This window comes from Falco naumanni, chromosome 6, assembly GCF_017639655.2.
Source record: "Falco naumanni isolate bFalNau1 chromosome 6, bFalNau1.pat, whole genome shotgun sequence".
Classification (NCBI taxonomy): Eukaryota; Metazoa; Chordata; class Aves; order Falconiformes; family Falconidae; genus Falco; species Falco naumanni.
The window spans coordinates 20,931,356-20,954,349 of record NC_054059.1 but is presented as its reverse complement, the minus strand read 5'-3'; the positions used below and the strand labels follow the sequence as shown (position 1 = coordinate 20,954,349).

The window sequence follows — 22,994 nt, the reverse complement described above, 5'->3', positions numbered from 1 at the left end:
CGTATTCGCAAATACATATTTCCATTAACCATTAATTAACAATGGAGATGGTATCAAAACTCTAAATTTGTGAAATGACTAAAAGCCTATTTGAAATATTTTTTTTCGAATGAAGTTACAACATGAGTTCAAAGCAGTTATAGTTCATACCTTGATAAACAGCTTTGAATCCTGGTGAGCCAATGCTGTCATCAGATTGTAAATGAAGCCACATCTGGTTGCTCATGCTCACAATAAGATCAGGAACACTAGATCCAGTGAGCCTGTATGTAGAATAAATCACAAAATCATTTGCAGAGGTATAAATTACTACTACTACTACTACTACTAGTTCTACTAAACACATCCTTTTAAACTAATAATATAATATTTAGGCCTATTTAAAATATATTACCCTAGTGTTCTGGTCAGCTGTTTTTTCATAAAATTAACTATTCTATATGGATTAGAACAATGTGAAGTCTTAGAAAAAATACGTTCAAGTTAATAATGATTAAATATTTTTAATAAAGCTGCTCCTACCTAAAGCTTTCATTAAGTAATTAAGCTATAAAAGATGTGAGGGGCTGTATGACTTAAATAGTTTCCACCTGTTTAGGTTAGCATTGCTTTTTTTGCCGTGTTTTTTGAAAGTGATGGAAGTTGCTGTATATGCCTTACAGCGCATGTGTCTAGGAGAACTTATTAGAACCTCATATACCCCACTCAAATAACCCACAATGGTCTCTCAGATTTAAGGGGAAACTGCTATTTCCCATACAGTAATGTTAGATAACTATGTATAGATATGTACATTTCAATACAACACATATAAGGCAAGCTGGTAAGTCCCACTATAAAACCTTAGAGCTTCTCAGTAATATCCTTTGTACATCTATAATTCTGGTATCTTGATGCAAAAAGATGTGTGTCAAAAATTATTAAGAAAAAAGAATCTTTGTAGATTACTTCTTAATGCTGAAAAATGCCTACGGTGTAATCCGTTTTCAGTACTGTATTGGAACAACTGTTCAGATCTTGGTTATAGCTATAAAGCCTTTCAAAAGGTAGTGGGAAAAGCGGCGCACAAAAATTGGCTGCAGATTATCTCTATCTAAACTAGACACTAAAACAAAAAACATAACTAGAAGAGGACATCTGGTTTGAACTCCATGTAGAACTCCACATATCAGAAGCTCTGGGGATGGAAGCTACCGGTACTGCAGTAACTGTAGTTGATGTAAGGAAATCTTAATGATTTTGTCTCTTTCATTGTTTTAGACTCTGTTTCACTCAAATGTATCACATATGGGGTTCCTTGCCTTCCATCTCTCAGCCTTGACGATGATAAACAAACATGTGTGAGATAAGTAAAACAAATACTGTGCCAAACTGAGACAAGATGTCCCAGAAGCAGAATTTTTCACGAAATAAGCTATAAGGAACACAGAAACTAGTATTTGGATTCTTTCAAAAACATATTATTTAAATATAATCTTAGTTGAATGGACTAGTGTCTTACTAATTACTACTGCCTGTCCACCTAGAACTGCTGCTGTATTGTCTGAATGTGATCTCATATGGTCTAGAATATTTTTGGTTATGACCTGGTAGTAAGTAGTTGACAGCATTATGACAATATAGGTGAAAAACAAAGAGGTGGAAAAAAATTAAACCGATTATAGCTCAGCATAAGCAAACACGCAGTCCTTAGCTTAGATAAGTAAGGAAGTTGGTAAGACATGATGATATGTACCCAAGTTATTCAGTTGGATCTGTAAAAATTAAAATAAAGCAGCTGCTCAGTCTTAAAATTTGAGTTTCTTGCCAAACTAATTGGGAACTATTCAGGTTCAAACAGATGCTAGGTTATATCCAGAATAATCTATATATTCTTGCTGATAATATAATAATTGTTGATAAAGTTGTGAAATTGATTTAAATGAATAATATAGATAGCCTATAAAAAGGAAGATGCCTCACCAGATACTGAGTTACACAAACAGAAGTAGTATAGAAGAAACCTGCAGAAATAGATATATGAAGAATAAAAGATGAAGAGTATATATTCATTTTGGGAATCATCTTGGGTCACCTGAAACTACAGCAATAACCACTAATTTCTGACCTACCTTTCCAGTTGAAACACTTAACCAAAAATACCGGGCCATAATTCTTAAGCTATGCTCTCTGTATTCTGCACTTTGCTATAAAGAAAGGTTTAAGGGTTTTTAACTGTGAAGAAAAATTCACTGGTATCTCTTGACAATAGTGGAGATCTATTGGAAGACAACCGGAAACCTGTGGATTCAGCAAGAATTTCTCAGTGGCTATTAAGATGCATAAGCCTACCACCTAACCAAGTAACAAATGGTGAAATGGCTCTGTTTATACACTGTAATCTCATTAATGTAAGAGACCTACATTAATAATTTCTGAAGATAGATATGATGAACATAAAATTCAAAGTCTTTGTGAGTAGTATGGGATACTGTTACTGTATAGAAATGTCTGAGTAGCATGTAAATAAAAATTAAGAGAAAAAAGCAGCAAATAAAAAACCACAACAAAACAGAGTAAGAAGTTATTATATCACACAGCCAGAGATTTTTCATCATAACAATAATCCAACAGATGTGTTTGTTTTTTTAAAATCTTGCTTTCCAGTGAAATGATAACTATATATTCACACTACCCATCCATCTGACCCTTAGTTGTCTCCCTAATATAACTTGAAATGACTAATTAATATTAATATAATTTATCAGAGGAGGCCATAATAAAGATATAAATTCCCACAGGCTTAGGGAAAACAACAACTTGGTATCAGAAAGACCCAAGTTAAGAAAGTCATCCTCCAGCTTAATGTAATTACCCTTCAAAATGTCAATGGCCTATCTATAGATGGCAGATATGAGCCAGGCAAAATACATGCCTTTGCTTGCTCAGGTTCACATCTAGGGGATATAGGAAGAGAGCCAAGACTGTTGAAGGGAAATGGGAGAGAAAGGGAGAAAACCAAAACCCAAAGAAAAGCAATAAGAAACCCAAAGCAGCAGAAATGAAAAAATAGCAGAATAGGGATTTTTGGTTTTGTTGTTGTTGTTGATTTTGTTTGTTCATTTGTTGTCTGGTTGTTGGTCTTTTTTATTATTATTTTATTAGGAGTTCCCTGAGAATATACCTGTATAAAGAACAATGTCCCTCAACTAGAAGGATGGCAGATAGGGTAGGTCAGATGTTTAGGGAATGGAGGTATGTCTGACAACCTGTGCCATTGCTGACTCTTCAAGTTTGTCCTGATCTGTAACAATGTTTAAGATCAGATTGTTTGCAAGTTCAGGAAGAGAGTCTTGCAGACCAGCCATTCAGACAGATTGTCTGGTGTTAAATTCTTTTCACATAGAGATGCACAATCCTAGGTTATCTATATATGAAGTAAGTTTAAAATGTTAAGGGAATTGATGCAACTGATGAAATAATGGAAGTCAAACTCAAGCCAAGCTTCTTGGTACTCTGAACAGACTCACAGGTCAAAAAAGACAGCTGTGAGAGAAAAAACTTTTTGTACAAATTTGCTCTCTGATCCTAGTTTTCCAAATGAAACCAGAGCCAGGCTTTTAAGAATAATGTCCAGGACCAAAAATGTTGTTTGCTTCTAAATAGTTTAGGATACACAAGCAGCATAAAATGATCTCAATAAGTACTTAAATTCAAAATGTTGATGGTGCAATCATGGCACCAAACTACAAGTATATGTAAATAGCATGGTCATAAAACCAATAATACATTATTATTTAAAAATATAGAAAGTATGTGATTGAAACAGATGTATGTTGAATTCCTAAAATATTTTGTTGCTGTTTTACACAAATAAACAAGAAAAGAAACCACTTCTGTCAATTGTGATGAGTTGAGAATGAGAAGCCTGAAGTATATGAAAGAGGCTGAGGTTTGGATTTTAGGCTTAAGATGGAATTATCAGAGGTCTGAAATAAATTTTAAAAATATATTACAACAAATAAAACATAAATTTCATTATGCATTTTTCCCCTCTTATGACTTCATCAAAGAAAAATCCTGGTGTGCACTTTTCATCTATGTATATGTATTCAAATACCTCTGCTACAATATGTATCTTACAAATTTTAACTACTCAATAATGTTTAATTTGACAAGAAAGTAATCCTTTAAGTCTGGGGATATTCCACATAAATGTGAAAAAGTTTTAAGTCCTTTCTGTATTTTCTTTTCTTTTTCTTGTTTTTTTACTGTGCAGAAAATTTTAAATAAATATGTTTTGGGGCTTACAATAAAGTAAGCTGAATGAAATACAGCATTCAAAAGTCAATAAATCTGCCTTTGTGACATTAAACTACTGTATCAAACTAAAACTTTTTTTTTAAATTCAATCATAAGCACTTCTTGAGTTTTCAATATGTCAACATACATTCTTTCTTTGAGATAAAACCCTTTTCATTGCTTGTCTAGGTTTTATCCTTTTAGAGAAACAGTTTTACAGTATTGTTCTGTCCTTCAAAGATGACAAGTCACGATGCTATTTGTGTTCTTAATTGCAATCACATCACAAACTAAAGCTCTGAAGGTTTGAATGCTAAAGCTGTGATAAACAGTGTCAGTAAAAATACTTGGCTTTGCATTTTTCTTTGAATACTACTAATGTCATGAATACGACTAGATAATCATGTTGGAAAGACTCAAACACTGAATTAAAAAACAAACACACAAACAAAACCCCCAAACCTACTTTCTCTCCTAATTTTTACAACTTCTAAAAAACTTGGAAGAATTTTTTAAGTAATTATAAGTAAAATAAGTTACTAGGAAGTCAGATTCAATAATATTTGAGATCTATAAAAAGGCAGCCTGGTTTTTTTACTAGTTATGGAAAGTTAGGTTGTTTCCAAGCCACCAGTAAGTTTCCAAATTGTGTGTAAATTTGAAGAAAATGATAAGGGTTTACTAAAAAAGCATTTGCCTGTCAGGGATGGTTGTCTGTATACTAAAATAGCTGACATAAGTAGCTGGGTTTAAACCACTAATTTACAATTTCTTCTTTGTATCAGGGGAAAAAAATAGTTTAAAAGTTTTCTATACAACAGAAGTTTAATGATTAATGTTTTAAGGGAATAATTTAAAAAAAGGCAATTGTTTTAATATAATTGCTGCAAGACTAATATAAATCATAGCATTTGAAAGCAAAGCAGACTTTGTAAAGCAAACTTTTAATTTAATTTACTAGAACTTAAAAACACAAAATAGGGCATTGTCGCAAATGTTCTGACTTATAATCTTCACATCACACGTAATTATTGCTAGTGAATTATTTTGTAAGGGTAGTCACTAGCTTCTAACCAAACCCTGTTAAATATGAGAAATAACTCCAGTCAAAACTGTATAGGCTAAACATATTTAATTTTCAGCAAGTTGTATTGCTGTATTTTGAGAGCTAACCATCTCAATATACATATCCCATCAAATAATATTGCTAATTTTTCATAAAGTAAGGTTTACAGATGAAGCAATTCTTAAAAATATTAAAATTGATGGGTATATTCTCCCTTTAATTAAGCTGTTTATGATACGATTTAAAAAAAAATGCTATAAATACTAAAAATACACTGGTTTAATAAACTAAAACCCAACCTATCCTTACTCAAAATGCCAACTACACTGTCATAGAAATGCATTAAATTGATTTGAAATAATTTGTTCTTCATCAAAGTATATTGGTTTTTTTACCATCTCAGTGCTATTTTACATGAACTTAGAAGATTTTTTCTAATTAATTTTTTCCAATTTCTTAAAAAAAATAAATTTGAGCTGGATAATCTATACTTTCATTTTTTTCCTCAATTTTAAACATCAATATCCCTTCTTAGTCCCTTCTAGCTGTAGTGCTACAGCTTTGAGGTTACACAGATAATTGCTACTGGTGAGTTTGGACACTATAGAAAGCTTGTGCAAGGACTGATCATTTATATATTGTGATTCTTATCAACTCCATCAGTCTTCTTCCCATCAAGTATTTAATGGTCCCCTACTTACTGACTTGCCATTAGCCAGTTTCCCATGTTCATTGGATGGATGGCTTATAAACATCCTGGCATAACTGAGATCATCATAAAGTTTGAGTACTAAATTTACAATAAAGCTCCAACAAGTAGCTACTACCCTCAGTGCTCTAGCACCTGAAAGGAAGAAAACTTTTCAAGGGGCTGAGTTTTGGGTGTTCAGACATGACATTTATATACGCAGGGGAAAGGTTCAAATCACATAGAAAATTGGTTTGGATTTAGAAATGTATTTACTTTTGTATGTTTAGTTTAAACTCTATTGTAAAAGCTATGGAGTTTAAGAATCAAATGCATGAGTTTATACAGTGGTATTTTGTAGAATTTCTGCAGAAATGCTGGCACTTAAGCTGCCAAGAGAAACTTGCTCAGCATAAGAAAAGCTATATTATTTTTTAAGAGATCCTGAGAAATTATAAATTAAATCTAGCCAGAAAAGTCTTTCCTATAAGCTTCATCATTCCCCTGAGGAGAATAAAAAGCTGCAAGGTGCTGCTCAAACTTCATTAAATATAATAGAAGTTATTAAAACCAACTAATAGAAAATTTTGGTAAGGAAATCACTTTGACATTTAGTTATGAGCTTTCTCATGGTAATTAATCTACAGGTGGACCTACTCTTTTATGAGGAGCGAGACTTTGCATCCACAGAGAAACTTTTTCAAAAGCAAGCAAAATGTGGCGCATCTGTGATGCAGTTCAAATATAATGTATTTCATAATGCATGACACAATTCAGTTTTTAATAACTGGAAAACAGTATCATAATAGAAATACAGATTCATTACTAATTATTGTGACACTGTAGTTTCATACTTGGGCCTTCCTATATTTCCACTCTATTTAAGTTTTCAATCATTTACTTTCTCAAATGGTTTTCAGAGTAATGCTAGTGTGCAAAGCATGCAACCCAAAAGGCAGATAAATTTAATTGCATTGACCTCGTTTTCGTCAAAGATACCATTTGCAGTAAAGATGGAAGGGCCAACACTGTACTGTAATCCTGAATGACAGGCTGTAGAGTAATAAGGATAAAACAGTAGCTATTTTAGTCAAAAATCATACTGAAGGAAGAGCTATTAATTACTGCATGTCTCTAGTGAGAACAGTGTACTAGTGCCAGATAATGCCAATGATAGATTCTGAAGCTGATGTCTGCTACAGAGATCTTCAAAAAGTTACTAAAGTGATAAATAGATATAGGAAGTGATGTGATTATGGGGGTCTGCCTTCTTAAGATACCAAAATAGCTATTAATAGGACCTAAGACTATTTTAGATTTTTTTTAAGGTAGCCATGGAAAAGAAATGTGGGGTATGTAGTTACAGGCTAAATCCCTTCAAATGGGAAGGTAAAAACCCCAGAAATTTGACAAATACTTGATCAGTAATTTTTAAAAGGCAAACTTTGATATGTGAGGTACTGACAGTATAACCAATAGAATTAATAAACTGGAGTACCAAATGTACTAAGTTCAAAAATTTGACTCTGAAGGAGTTTTGGGATATCTGTAAGCCAAAATGTACTTCACCAGAAAAAGGAAACACTGCAAACTCTTTTGTCAATCACAAGCAGTTAAATTAACATCCCCAGAAAGATTGTTACGATATTTATTTGGTCTGCAAAATACAATAAAAAATAAACGTGGGTGTTAAAATTCCAACTCCCAGTTCAAGCCTCTTCTTGTTAAAGTTTAAGCTCTTAAAACAGGGTTTTTTTTCTTATTCTTTTTTTCAGGTACTCAGAACATGGAATTCAATTTACTCAGTAGTTCTATGTGCTTTATATCTATGGTGTTCGATGTACTTTAATATCAGAGTTTAGAAAACAGCTATTAATAAATATAAATTCATAAAAATACCTATAATGAAGTTATTGTCATCAGACTTGTCCCTCCAAAAATATTCTAATTTAAAATAAATTCTGTGAGTGTTAAGTGCACTCATTTGTTATAATTATGTAAAATAAACATTCCAATAATTTACATGGATTAAAAAAACCTTCAAATTAATAAATGATGATGATTCTTTTTTAACAAATCTGCTCAATACTAAATTTATCCAGAAGGTTCCTGTGCAATGTCAAGTAATGTTATTATGAAATAAACACTGCTAGTTTATCTTGTTTAGACATTGCTAATTTATTAACCCTGTACTTTTCTTTTGTGTTTAGTATTCAGGAGTGATACGCTAACTTAACCCTCTAAAAGCTACAACTAAAATATCTTGTGACCACAATCTCCCATTACAAAGAAAGGAAAATGAGCATATGCAACCAAATGGAGATGGTTAAGGTAGATGAGAATAATCACTCTGTACAGGATTCTATTCTTTCTAATAGCCCCAACCCTATTAAGCATCTGTATTTTAAGATTAGATATCTATTTTGTAATTTTCATTCAAACCTATGTAAGTTCCTACAATTTCTACATATTATATTAACTACATTACATCATATCATATAATATCACATTATATTATTACATTACATTATATTATATTAATCATATCACAACACATCATATCATATCATATCATATCATACCAAATCATATTAATCTATGAGGTATGTTTCACTTTACTGAACAGTGGCCTATATGCTTTAATGAAAATTTTGTTTACAAATCCAATTCTAAGTATAAAAATTGTGAAATTAATCTGTGGGTTATTTTTTTTGCACAAGTTGTATTTTCTGCTTGCTGAAATTGAAGCCTTTTTTTATTCATTAAATTGCTTGTTACTACAATTAGAATTATACAGATAGTACTCATTTTTTTAAAGAAGCTTTTTTGCGTTTTAAAAAATCCAATCTCAGTTCTCTGCAGTTTTTAGTCTTTGATATTAAAGCCTATAAAGATGCTACTAAAGGTCTGAAGTGAATTTTGTGATGAACAACTTAGACAGCGGTTGAATTTTAAGTTTACATTGTATAAACAAAAACCAGACATTAAAATTACAAAGTTAAATAGATATCTCATGATTCAGAAGAAACAACATATGACAACAAATTTCTAAGGAAAATTTTTGAGGTTCTGTACTTACACATACAACACTGTCCTGGTATCACCAACTTTCCCAGCATCTCCCACAGTAAGAGTATCATAGCCTCTTTCCAGCTCAAACTCTTCAAAAGCAAGCTTTATAACCTATTAAAATTAAATAAGTTATATCAAAACATGCCTACAGGTTATCTGATCTGTTGTAGTCTTAAAACAAGTTATTTGGCTACCATATATCAAGTCACGAAGCACTTACTCATGATTTCAGTTAGTCTTACTTCATTAGAGAAAGATATATAAGAAAAGCAGAAGCGGAGAAACTTTACTGTTTTCTAATCCCAAGAGGAAGGTCTTTGCCATAGTGTTTCAGAGGTATCATATACTAAAGATGCCAGTCACCTCTAACTGATGATAACTGTTCTCATTATTGAAAAGTTAATACAAACAGCAGTAAAAGCCTTTTTTAAACCTTAATAATCACATAAATATTAATGTAAGACTGGAAGTATATGACATTAAAACCTTCTCATCTGTTGAATTATAGGATAACAAGATGGCAGATATGAACTATCAGTCCATAAGAAGGTGGAGGAGGCTGGTGCACAGAAATACAAAAGCAGAAATTTCTTTGTGTAAATTACTAACACTGAACTATTTCACTTAATGTCTAATCATGAATTGCCCAGAAAACTAAAAATATACTCCTCAGAATTGTTTGAAAAAGTATTTCTAATTTACAGAAATTGTAATTTTATGAGATAAAATAAAGTATGAAAATGGATTTAGTCTTGTACAGAAGAACACTTCTAAGACAAGTATTTTTTAGAATTCTGTTTTGGTGAGAAGTAGTTGCAAGTTATATGTATACATACATATGTATATTGTACTTTTCCGTATTTTGATACCAAAGTTTCTGCAGACAACATGATATAAAAGTGAAGACAGTCACAGTCATTTTTTCAGAAAATTTTACATTTTATCTGTATACTAAATTTTGCAGATAACCCTGGGCAGACTTTTACACAACTTCAGCCACTGCATGAAAATGCAGTTAACTTTTCTTCTGTTTTGTTGCTAAAAACACTGTTTGGGTCATCTGGGATTTCTGCATCAGCCATATTATGCTGCTGTTTTGGCAGCAACACATGAAAAAACAATGGTTTCCATCCACTTAAGTTTGTTTCTATGTGATTATCAAGGCACAATTAATCTCACCCAAATTTTAGCTATGTAAAAAGGCAGCGTCCAAGCTAAGCTAATTGTTTAAAATTTCTCAATATTGAAACAGAAAGCCAGCAAATCTATTCTCTTAGTGTTGAAATGGAAATAGTCTAGTCATATAAACTCCAGAGAGGAACTTACACTACCAGAGTAGATGAGGCTTACATTGAACTCTATTGCTTTAGTTTCTAACCCAAAGAAAAGTCTGTTTTCAATAAAACACTCATTGATCTAAAGATAATATATTGCCTCTTGTTACAAATTCATCTTGCTTTTCATAATTTGCTTTGCCATCTCTGCTATTTGTATGTTTATATTTTTAAATGCATGCTAAAATTGACTCCAGGACTAAAAGCCCTTGTATGTTTTGAAGTGAAGTTAATGTTTTACAGGAGTATCATTAAAGGTAAAAGAGAAAGAGGTTTCGGGGTTTTTTTGGGGAGGAAAAAAAAAACACCAAAAAAAAGCGCTAAAGCTAAATGGTCCTAGCATATCCATAGCTATGAAAAACATTATTAACACAAATACCTGTATATTTATTTTGACAATATGTCAGAGGTATTGTTTTGAGATCTAATATGGGTCCTTTACAGCATATCTTGCAGACCTGCCAGATTTTGAGATAACGTGTACTGCATTATCTACATTATGTTTCCATAATCACAAGAATTTCAGGAATATGCTGGAGATAAAATAGCATACATTTCCATATGATCCTTATTTACCTTCTAGTATTCATAGATTGTAACAGTGCTTAACATGCAAAATGTCATTACTAAATCAAGACTAATAAAGCCAAAGAAAAGCAAGAAACATATGCAGAAGCATAAAAGCAGCAATTTTTTTCTGACAATAAAAATAACTACATATATAAGACTTTTACTTTTAATGCAATTTTTATTTTATTGGGGGGAGGAAACCTGACAGAATAATCCATGAGAAAATATGGTAATGTATTATTTAAATATGCTCAATTTGGTTAGACTCACAAAATCTTTTACATTACAATTTAAAAACAAAAGTGAATGTTCATCACTTTAATAATAGAGTAAGTTACAAATAAGTAATTAGATATAAAAAATAAATGAAGGATTTAAAAACCTGCTTAAGTATATAGGAACTGTTGCAAGAAAAATTTCTTTATGGAAAATACATTGTGTGTGAAGAAACATTAGACACTATTAAACAAAGTCTTGTTATCTTCACTTCCATGCTATTGTTCTATGCTAACACATAGAATGTGTTGGAAAGGCATTCAAATGGTTGAGACTTAAGAGGTAGAGGTCTAACTTAAATTCCTTTAATCTGATTCATGAAACCTATACTCTACCATGTAAACATTAAGCACCCAGTCTAATGATAGCTCCTCCTACAGTCAGTGAACAGAAAATGGCACCCAGAACACAAATCACATTATCTGGCCTAAGGTGAACCAAACTGCCATTTAGTTACCCTTTCCACTGACTACATGGGGAGTTTGGATGGCTATGGGAGACTAATGCTTACATAGATAAAATTTATTTAGATACTTTTTTCTTAAGACAAAATTAGTTCCTCTGTAGATAAAGCTCTGAATCATCAGAAGCATTTAAAACTTGTTATGTGGATGCTTATCAGTTTATTTCTGAGAAAGAATATAAGACACTTTCATATAGATATAGATATGAATGCAGCATGGGAAAAACTTAAAAGGATTGAGCGAATATCAGCAAGAAAAATATACCTGTATGTCGTTAAATAATATTGATTTATATACTGAGGTGAAAAAAGCAGCTGAGATGCTTCTCTAGATTCAATGTTGGTTTGCATTTAAAAAAACCACAAACAATAGTAATACTAATCTAATCATCATCATTAAATATGCTTACTCTGAACTGATTAAAATAAAGGAAAGAATTAATTTTCATTAAAAATTTGGAAATACAAAAATTACTTCCAAACCCATTATATTTGTTTCTGAGTGACCAATTATAGTTCTTAAAGAAGAATGATCCTGTCTTCTTTCTGAAATACAAGAGACAAAATTCCCTTGTAAGCAATTCAGAATTATTACTTAGGATTAGTTAAATAGACTAAATCCCAAAAAAGCTTAAAAATATGAGACACCTAAGGAGGTACCTCTATACAAGCACTGCAAGTGAATTTCCTGTAATAATATAATTTTTTTTTCCTAGAAGCATTCTCTTTTTTCATAGACACTGTCACACTTTATATTTCTGCTGGCATAAGTGCTATAGTAAGTAATTGGGAAAGACAGCACCAGAGTTGTACTAACAGAATTTCTGTATGGACATTCTTCCTGGAAGAAGCAGTAGGGAACATGGCAATATGACATTTCCAAAATGCCTACATGTACATGTTCTTTTCACTACTAGTAAGACCTATTTTATTATCTCTTAAATAAGTTAGAAATCTATGCGTTCAATATTGTAAGTATAAAGTAAAAAGCGAGAACAGTAAATTTTGTCTTAAGATGCAAGCAGAAAAGAGAAATATCCATAAGATGTGTCATACTTACAAGCAGATCAAAAAAACACATATGTGCTAGTGATAATGTGTTTTATTAAAAAAAAAAACAAAAACAAAACCAAACAACCAAACCACCACCACCACCAAAAAAACCCCCAACAAAAACCCACAGGAGTCTCCTTGATGGAGCATCTCTTAAATATGGAAAAATGAAGTGACACTATTTGTTGTCTCAGTAAAACTACAGAAAAATATATGAAGAACAGGGAAATGGAATTGAGGATCCTCAATCTGAGGTTTTAAAAACCTCAAGAAAATGTGTTCTTTATAAAGGCTTTTGATGAAAGATGTTTGCAACTGTTATAAGTTACTCCATTTCATTGACCTATTAGCTTCAAATGTGATAGTATTTTCCTACTATGCATCTTCTTCCTGATTTCATGTAAAATTTGAAATTTGAAACATCCAAATTTTTTTGACTCTATCATATCTTTTACAGATACCTCATGCACAAAGGGATTTGTAACCAAAAAAGTCATTGCTACAGGCACAAACATGAAAATATTGCTACAGTCTTCCAGTTTTCTTAAATCTTTTTGAAATTTCATAATGAAACAAGCCAGATATTTAAACCAGAGCTTTAAAACAGGTTTCAGAGTACCTACTTCACTTGAAGAATAACATAATACAGAAGCAACATCATAAGATGGTACTAGCATTACAGAATACATACAAGGATCCAGTATTCCTTAAAATTGTAAAAAATGTGCTGCTCCCTAGCCTACCCCTCCTACAGTGATGTCTTCAAGTCTTAAGAGTCACTGTGACTATTTCCAAATTCCTGTGAAATAGGAAACATAGATCATTGACTACATATAGCAATAAAACTAGGTATCTCTTATGTACAAATTCTATGGATGATTAAATTTGAACTACAGACATCTCCTTTTTGCCAAGCCAAAAACCCACAAAAATGTCCAAATCACTATTTTTAGGTAGAAGTTATAAATACAGAGAAATGACTTACAGAAATATATAATTCTATAAAGAATTACAGACCATGCCAAAAATAAGCATGAAGAAAATATAGCTATGGGAACATTTTCTGAAATATGAGGGAGTTTTTTAAACACAACACTAAAAACATTTTCTGCAAAGATTCTTTAAGAAAGTAACAGCACTTCCCTCTCTCTTCTCAGGATCATATAAACACAGAACATCTGTAAATAACGGGAACAAGAATTTATTATAAATATAGCTCTTAGGCATCTCTTTTTTCAAGAATGTAAGTATGTACCTGGGTTTCAGGTCACTCAAGTCAACAATGAAAACAATAAAGAAATTCTGAAACAACAAACATCAGTGCAAATGTTTAATAAAACCACAACTTCATTAAATAATATATTAGGAACTTTCCTACATTTTAGGTGTTCACAGGAGAGATGTGGTGCACAAAGTTAATGGACCCCGTAGGGCTATGCTGGTTGTTTGCCCCTAAATATTTGCTATATTTACTTCCCCATATGCCAGTAACTAAAGTAGAAGCCTAAGGACCCAATATAACTGCATAAAACAACGTAGTATTTTCATTAGAACCTAAATCCAAGCCCCTATAACCACCACTGTTGTTGATGTGATCCACTAAATCAGGGGTCCTCAAACTACAGCCCGCGGGCTGGATATGGCCCCCCAGGGTCCTCAATCCGGCCCCTGGTATTTACAGACCCCCCCCGCCGGGGGTTGGGGGGGAAACCAAGCAGCCACAGATGACTGCCTGCCACTTCATCCGCGCGCCGGCCCCTGGTTAAAAAGTTTGAGGAGCCCTGCATTAAATCGTGTGAAACTGGTGACTGCCTGCACTGGTTTTGGGTAATATTCTTCATAGCATCTTATATGGGGCTATGCTTTGGATTTGTGATGGAAACAGTGTTGATAACACAGAGGTGTTTTACCTGTTGCTGAACAGTGCTTGCTGTTCAACATCAGGATCTTCTTTGTTTCTGACATTGCCCCACCAGTGAGTCAGCTGAGAGGTGCACAAGAAGCTGGGAGGGTACACAGCTGGGACAGTTGACCCCAAGTGACTAAAGGGATATCTTATACCATACGATGTCATGCTCAGCTAAAATAGCTGGGGGAATAAGAAGGAAGGAGGGATGTTTGGAGTTATGGTGTTTGTCTTCCCCAGTATCTGTTATATGTGATGGAACCCTGATTTCGTAGAGATGGCTGAACACCTGCCTGCTGATGTGAAGCAGCGAATGAATTCCTTGTTTTGCTTTGCTTGTGCATGCAGCTTCTGCATTACTTAATAAACTGCCTTTATCTCAACCCACAAGTTTTCTCCCATTGTACTGGAGGGGAGTGAGCAGGTGGCTGGGTGAGGCTGAGCTGCCTAATTGCCTACTGGGGTTAACTGACCACGGTGCCTTACACATTGCCAAGACTGCTCCTGCACCGTGTTGCCCATTGCCTATAGTCCCCTCTATAGGCCTGTTTACCTTTACTCACATTAGAAGAAAATAAATACATTAAAAAAAAAAAAAAAAGTAGGTTGGTTTTTTTTTTCTTTTGTGGGTTTTGTCCCATCCCGTCACGCCCGCCCCCCCCCCCCCCCCCCCCCCTTTCTTTTAATTACTGACTCTGGAATGTTATAGAGGATTTTTAAATATTTTTTTTTGCTTGTTTGCTTTTGAATGAATGGTAACAGTTGAGTTCATAAAGAATTTTACTCAAAGATATCAATATACTTTACAAAGGACATCAGTCCTTATTACTACAATTTTAGACTGAAATAGAGAGCCAAAAAATAAGTGATGAAAGGCAATCCAATAGCCTGAGAAACAATAGTATCCAGATTACTAATTAATTTCTCTGTTCATTACGTAACACTATTTTCCTTGAAATGATACAAAATTGAAAGGTGTCAAGTACAACCAAATTTGTTTCTGTTGGCATTTTTTTTTCCCTTTATTTTTACAAGAAGTTTATTCACTTTTGGGCTTGTATGCAATACAAGAAGAGAATTATGTTTACATTAATTATTATTTACATGCATAATTGAGAAAAAGGTGGTGGGGTTATCTTAAGTAGACAGACTATGTTAAGTTTCTTAAAAAAAACTTTTTAAAGAATCATCTACAAGAGTCAAGAACCTTAAAAGAGAAGATGGATCCAAAATCATAAATAATTTAGCAGTAGACTAGTGATTATAACTTCACACCTGTACTGAAGTATTAGTAATCAATATACGAAAGAAGAGAAAGTGTGAAAATTATGACCTTTAAAAAAGATTATCAGATTGAAAGAAAGTATATTTATTATTATGTATAACAATCTTGCTTATTTTTACAGTTCTGCCTAAATTTCCATCAATGGTCAGACTGGCCTAAGCTTATATGGATAAGAAAAAATTAAAAACAGCAGTTGTACCTGAAGGCACAGATGCCTGTGTCCATACATAAACATGGGTATATATAATTGGGATGGTGTGGTTCCCCTGTTCCAACCTGACCTTTATTTCCCATAACCTTGATCAGGTGATGACCACCAGCTGTGGTGCTAATGTATGTGTCTGGTCATGATGGCTGCATCCAGCTCAAAGTGAATTTGGGAGAGACAGATAACAACACAATACCCAAGGGCTAATCTGAACAATGTGCCCACCTAACCACAGTGTGAGCAAGGTCTGACTAAAGCCAAATCAAGTTAGGAAGAGACTAACATCTGTAGGCGGTATGCTAATATGACTGTGGATCCCAGGGGCCATTGAGTTCTCTTGCACAGCAGCAGCCTGCACAACAGGATCTCTTCTTGAGTAAGGACACCTCTCAAGATTACTCTTTGAGGTTGAGAGATAGTAAGTGAATTGGGAGTAAGAGCCCTGAAACTCTGAAATATTAGCTAAGTGATATAAAGGATTGATTGTGCACATATAATTCCTTAGCAATAAACTGTTGACCATACCTTGATCCAGTTACACCTAAATGTCTCTCTTAGTAATTTAGAACACAGTGGGGTTCTTTCTGAACCTCATGACTCAATGGGAGGATTTCCCTGCCAGTTTTGTCTGATCCTGTCCTTTATGCAGTAATCAAGTGTACCCTTTCACTGAATCTTGTTAAACTGCTGTCACATTTACCACCGAACTTTGTTAACTCACTGTTTTATATCAATAAAATATACTGTTGCTTTTCTCTTGGAGTGAAGTGCATGACTCCATCCATAACAATAGTATTGGGCAAATTTTATGTCCAGATAATGCAAACTTCGGTAGCAACAGCTTCCAAAGAGAGATATAAATTGTGTTCCAGTTGTAGGTCATCTGATGTTTTCCAGATACTAAAGATGATTCAGCATTATTTTAACCCATTAAAGGTAATAAACATCATGTCTATGCACATTTTCATCCTATCAAGGAATTTTCTTGAGATCCAGTGAAAACATTTCATTTCAGATGTAAAAAATACGTATCTAAAACTGTCACTAATTTAGAAAACAGAAAATGTTTTTAATATAGAATACCCAGTGACCAATTTTCCTCTTCTACCAGTGAAATGATGAGTTGTTGATACTCTTGAGATTGAATTTTGTAAAGTGAAATACAACAAAACATTTTTTTTAATGTTCCTTTATGAAAAAAAGTTACTTATTTTGCCTCAGAGTCCTTAAAAAGTAACCCATCAATCGCAGTAGTATTACTCAAAATTTGTCATAAGTATAGCTGCAATTAAGTTACAAAGTGAATAACCCATAACTCCCAGGTTGAAATAAGCTGTTTCCAAACATACAATATAAAGGTTAGGCCATGAAAAACTACCTGTCCTGCAGTTTTTGTTGAGTGACAGCAAATTTACTGAAGAAATATGGATTATTATGTTTCTTATTTTGAAGAAATTTTGAGGGCATTTAGTCCTACCTTTATGCAACAATTGTACATTCTTAAAATGTGGTTAAAAACCCAAATTTGCTTATTTCTCAGTATTGGCCTTAAGATTTATATTTCTTATTCACAGGAACTTACTTTCCTTTTAGCCCTCACTAGTGACCTGAAAATGAACCTAATAACCACACCTGGTAGAAAATAAATAAAGACAAAAAGCAAATGACAGTAATAATACATTTTAAAATAGTAATAATATTAAAATAAAAGGTGCTGATACTGTTTAAAAAAAAAAAAAAGTATGAGAATACTAATACTAATACTAATTTTTTTGTCCAACAGCTTCTTTCATAATTACTCTCACCAGCTGCCTGGCCCATACTCCAAATGTTTCTAATATAAGTAAACAGATTGTCTTTTCTCCCATCAATTTTCATTCTTTGGATTGCCTGATAACATAGCTTTTTTTCCTTCTCTGTGTTGAATGTGCTTTCCATATCCAATATCATCATTCTTCAGTAAGTTGATTAAGGCCAAATAATTTGCTATTTTGAAAGAAAAAAACAATAGCAATAATCTTAAGAGAATCAGTTCACTTTGTTTATGTAGTAAAGTTTAGGAATGGATCTAACATTGAACTTAGAATAGTCTTGTAAGGAAAAACTTTCTGATAATGTACATACATAGTAAGTACAGACATAGAGTGGCTGGAAGCTACAATTAGAAAAATAACAGAATGAACTGCAGAAATTGGAATAATAAAATTCTTGTTACTATGAAGTGCCATTTTTACTGTTAACTATTATCTATGTAAATTATACTTATAACTAACCACCTATTTGAGTAATTTAAATACATCCATAGTAGGACAATAAGCACATTATTAAACACAGTTTTGTTTCTTGTTCAGGGGGGACACACAAAAAAACCCCAAACATAATATGATTTTAGAGTTAACAGAGCTGCCACAATCTGTCAGATGAGAAGCTTGTTGCAAAGTTAGATTTTAGACTTCAGCAATTGTGTTTAGATATCATTTCATGTTTCAGTTTACCATCTTAACCATTAAGACATATTCCTTCTTCTCTTTTTGGTTTGTTTCATATGTCTATAAATACGTTGCCGTTTCTAAATGCACAGAGTAGCCGTTTCTAAATACACAGAGTAGTGTAAAACATTAAAAGTTATTTTTTAAGTCAAATATCAAAGCCCAATTAATGTCTCACAAATTTACATGAGATGTAACAATGATATATCAATCATCTTGAATTAATTCTGAAAGTGAAAATTAAAACAATAAAAAGCAGAATTGTAAAAGACAAAAACTCATTTATACGTTCATACTAAAAGGTTGCAATTCATAACTTTTGAACAATTTTAAAGACAATTCGGTGACATAGTATCAAGTTCTTCTATTTCTCATTTTTTGCCAAAGAAAAATGTCAAGAATATGGTTTTCATTTTTGCTCCTGCTGCTGCTCCAACTGTCAGAATATCATTAAGAAACAAATATAGATATGAACGCAGCATGGGAAACAAGTATAAGTTTTAAAGAAACACTATTTTTTTTTAACAGAACCATGGAAAAGAACGTAAAAAAGCATGTATTGATTACCTTGTCATTCATGAAAAATAATTCAACTGTGCTTATATCTTTTTCAAAACATTTCTATCAATTTTTCTATAATGGTGAGCAGCACCCACTTGCAGAAAGACATGGAAACAATAAAAATTAAAGAAATACTTTACTGTTCAAAACAGGGTCTAAAAATATTGGTCTTTAAATTTGAAAATTAAAAGCTCCCAGTTAGCATTTGTTAAAAATAAGTTATACATAAACTAACTAAGAATACATTAATCACTAGATAAGAGCTCCAGTTTAAATAAAAGCTGAGAATGTTACTAGCTAAATGAGCATATGCATTTTTTGGTCTCAGAAATTCAAGCAGGAAAAACATACTTGGTTTACTCTGCTTGACTGTGTCTTACTTCCTAGTCTTTAAAGAATAGATTAATTTTATTAATTAATCTCAAGTGCATATGTGACTTACTAGAGCACAAGAAATAAAAGGTTATATATCAAAGGTGCACTTCCATTTTTAAAAACACAAATCATTCTCTAGACAGAGCCCTAGGTAGGAATCTGGAGAGTTAGATCTCAGCTCTGGTATTATCATGTAGTACTTCAGGCAATTCATTTCAGGTCCTTGAAAATTACTTATTTAATAGCATAATTCCTCAAGAGTTTTCTGACATTTTAATTCTTACTTGAACTTCATGTAAAACATGAACAAAATATGACAAACATTCAGATTTCAGAAAAGGTAGATATTTTTTAAAAATCTAATGAATTCTGCATGTCCCAATTCAAACATCAATGTACTAGACACATTGAGGGAATTCATATACCCTCATTATAATGCTGTGTTGGCCAGTGAAATATCCAGGAGATAACGGTAACAGCATAACAGGGTTATGTGTTCATGACATTAAACAAAAATTCATCATAGGAAATCTATATTCTTACAAGCAAACTAAGTAGTTTTAACTCAAATGTTATTTTTGGCTGAACTTGTTGAGTACACCCTGTATTTCATACATTCTGTAGCTATGAAAATAATTTTAAATATAGTTTCCTTCAGTACTAACAGTCTGCCAACAGTAGCAGAAAGGTTCATAAGCACCTGTTTTCTCTGAGGAGTACTTCAGCCTGTCAGTTTCTTGTTATTATGGCAAAATAGTTCCAAGGGCACAAACTATTTCATTTAGAAGGGTGACTGATCTGGCATCATGCTGTATTGTGCAACCAGGCAATAGAAGTAAACACTGGAAAACCTACAGAGGTACAGGGAGATGCCTAAATATTTATAGAAGTAAATGCCTCCAAAACCATAAAATATCAGTGGAATTAATTTGCTAGAAATGCATAAAGTCTTAGAGTTCAACTACTGTTTAATGCTGTTCAGGATAAAAAATTGAAAGGTCTGAGCCACACACAGCCAAGTTAGAACCCTCTTAAAGAAAGTATGTTACTGTGTTAATGGAAGTTCATATTTATGGAAAAGAACTTTTAGAGGAAAAGCAAGCAGTAAGTCAGGATATAGTGAATCCTTCTTTGGGCTAAATTCAGATGTCCACACTCAAATATTTTCTGTCATATAAGATGCCTTTGCATTCTGCCTAACAGAAGAGTATGGATTTTCTGGTGTCATTCCTGCTATCCTCACATGGACACTGAATACCTGAGCATCTCAAACAGTAATAAACACCTGAGAACAGCCAAATGAATTGTAACCCTTGTGTCCTGAAGTGTTTGATGCCATAAGAAGGACCCTGCTCCATGCGGAAAACCTCTTAGTTAAATTTTTAAAGCATATAAACTGCTCATATATATTTATATATATATAGGATTTTTTAGGTACATGATGGAAATGAATTAATAACTGCTGATTTCCTGTAATAAAAGTTTAGTAATATTACATGGACATTGTATTGTCGTAATACCAAGGGTTTATATAACTCTGGACAGTTTTTAGGTAATGTTATATACTATGAAGAAATTTTAAAATATTGAGGTTAACTTCATTCTGAATAAAACATGCAAATAAGTTTGCCCTGTGTTTAAATTATGAATAAGAAAAAAATATGAATATGAAAATTTGGCATCCATGTTTCCAGATTAACTTAAACTAACTTTGAAAGCTACATTTCCCCCCAAGCTTTTCTTCCTACTGTGTTTTTAAAATATACAACTACATGGCTTGTTGGCCCTACCATACTTTTGAAATGAGAAACAATTTGTTTTCTACATAATTTCTGGTATTACTGTAGTAAATCAAAATTCAAGGCTGAAATTTTAGCCCTGTTGAAGTAAACAAAACACATAAGGATTTTCATGTTGAAATACCCTTCTATCACTTTGTCTAATACCTCAGACTATTAAAATAAAATTGTTTAAATTATTATTTCACAAATAGGTTAGCTTTCAGAAGTGTATGTTATATCTGTTTGTTTCATCTCACAAATTTACGTTTTATCCAATAAATACTGTGATAATACTCTAAATACAATATTTAAGTAACCTTGTATTAAACTAGAATGCATTTTTTGAGCCAGAAAAATTACGAAAATTTAAACTAAAACAATAAACAATCTGGCTATTTTTGACAGATCTGAAATACCTACAGTCTAGAAGGCAGTAAGAATGTTAGCATGTGACACCAAACTTTGTCATTTAATGGCCATGGATAACAAGAAAAGGAGCCATGAACTGCAGCCAGTGGGGAGGATCCATATTCAAGCAGTTTATGAAGGACTGTATCCCAAGAGAGGGACCCCACACTGAAGCAATGGAAAAGTGTGATGAAGGAACAGTAGAGAGGAGCTGTTAACAAACCGAGTGCAGCCCACATTCCCCACTCCTCTGCACTGCTCGGTGAGGAGGATGTAGAAGAGTCATGCCTTAGAAGTTTTTGTCATTTCTCACCATCCTACTCTATTTTTAATTGGTAATAAATTAATCTTACCCAAGTGGAGTCTATTTTGTCCATGAGGGTAATTAGTGAGCATTCTCCCTGTCCTTGTCTTGATCAACGAGCTTTTTCATCCTTGTTTTCTCCCCTTGTCCTGATAAGGAGGGGGAGTCAGAGAGCAGCTTGGTGGGCACCTCACAGCTGGATAAGGTCAACCCACCACAACTATACAGGAAAATTGTTTTAACATTTTTTTTACATTTTTTAACATTTAAATTTAAACATTTAAAATACTTTTAACACAATCAGTTATTAAGCTATTTGCATCCACCTATATAAAATATTAATATTCTATTAGTAATCATGGTGAGGAAACAAAATAACTTCTCCCAAAAGCCACAAGGATAATGATAGTGTGACAGCATACACATTTTGAGCCTGTGCAGCAATGCTTCTCATAGTTTAAATTTCCAAAAGTAAAAAGCACAACACAAAACCTAATTGCATCTTTAATGCTTTGGGTGATAGAAGTCTACCTACTTCAGGTTTAAAATGTAATGTCCCACACCTAAAACTACTTTCTCAAATCCTATACTTATACTGAAAATGTCCTTCACATCTCTGTGATAATTATTTATATTTTTTATCCTGTGCCATGAAAATTATCTGCCTTAAGAGGAAGTGGTAAATATGACTGACTTTTAGGATTAAAGGCTTGACTCTTATACCATCTACTTTGATTTTGCATCTTTGCATCTGTAAGAAATAGAATAGAGCTATTCTTGACCTATACTGGTATAAAATGACACCAGAATCAGTGAAGATAATCTCTGGTCATTAGTCTCAAAACCATATGGCAATCTGCTCAAATATGCAGGT

General features: G+C 32.9%; 1 protein-coding gene across 1 annotated transcript in view; it reads right to left on the bottom strand.

Moving 5' to 3' along the window:
- The window catches only part of CSMD1 (CUB and Sushi multiple domains 1), a 1,211,070-nt gene that overhangs the window by 349,213 nt on the left and 838,863 nt on the right, over nucleotides 1-22,994 (bottom strand). The window contains exons 11-12 of the mRNA XM_040599137.1: nucleotides 9,115-9,218; nucleotides 151-263 (exon numbers count right to left, since the gene is read on the bottom strand). Coding sequence (XP_040455071.1) covers nucleotides 151-263; nucleotides 9,115-9,218 — 217 coding nt within the window. The remainder of the gene's footprint in view (nucleotides 1-150; nucleotides 264-9,114; nucleotides 9,219-22,994) is intronic.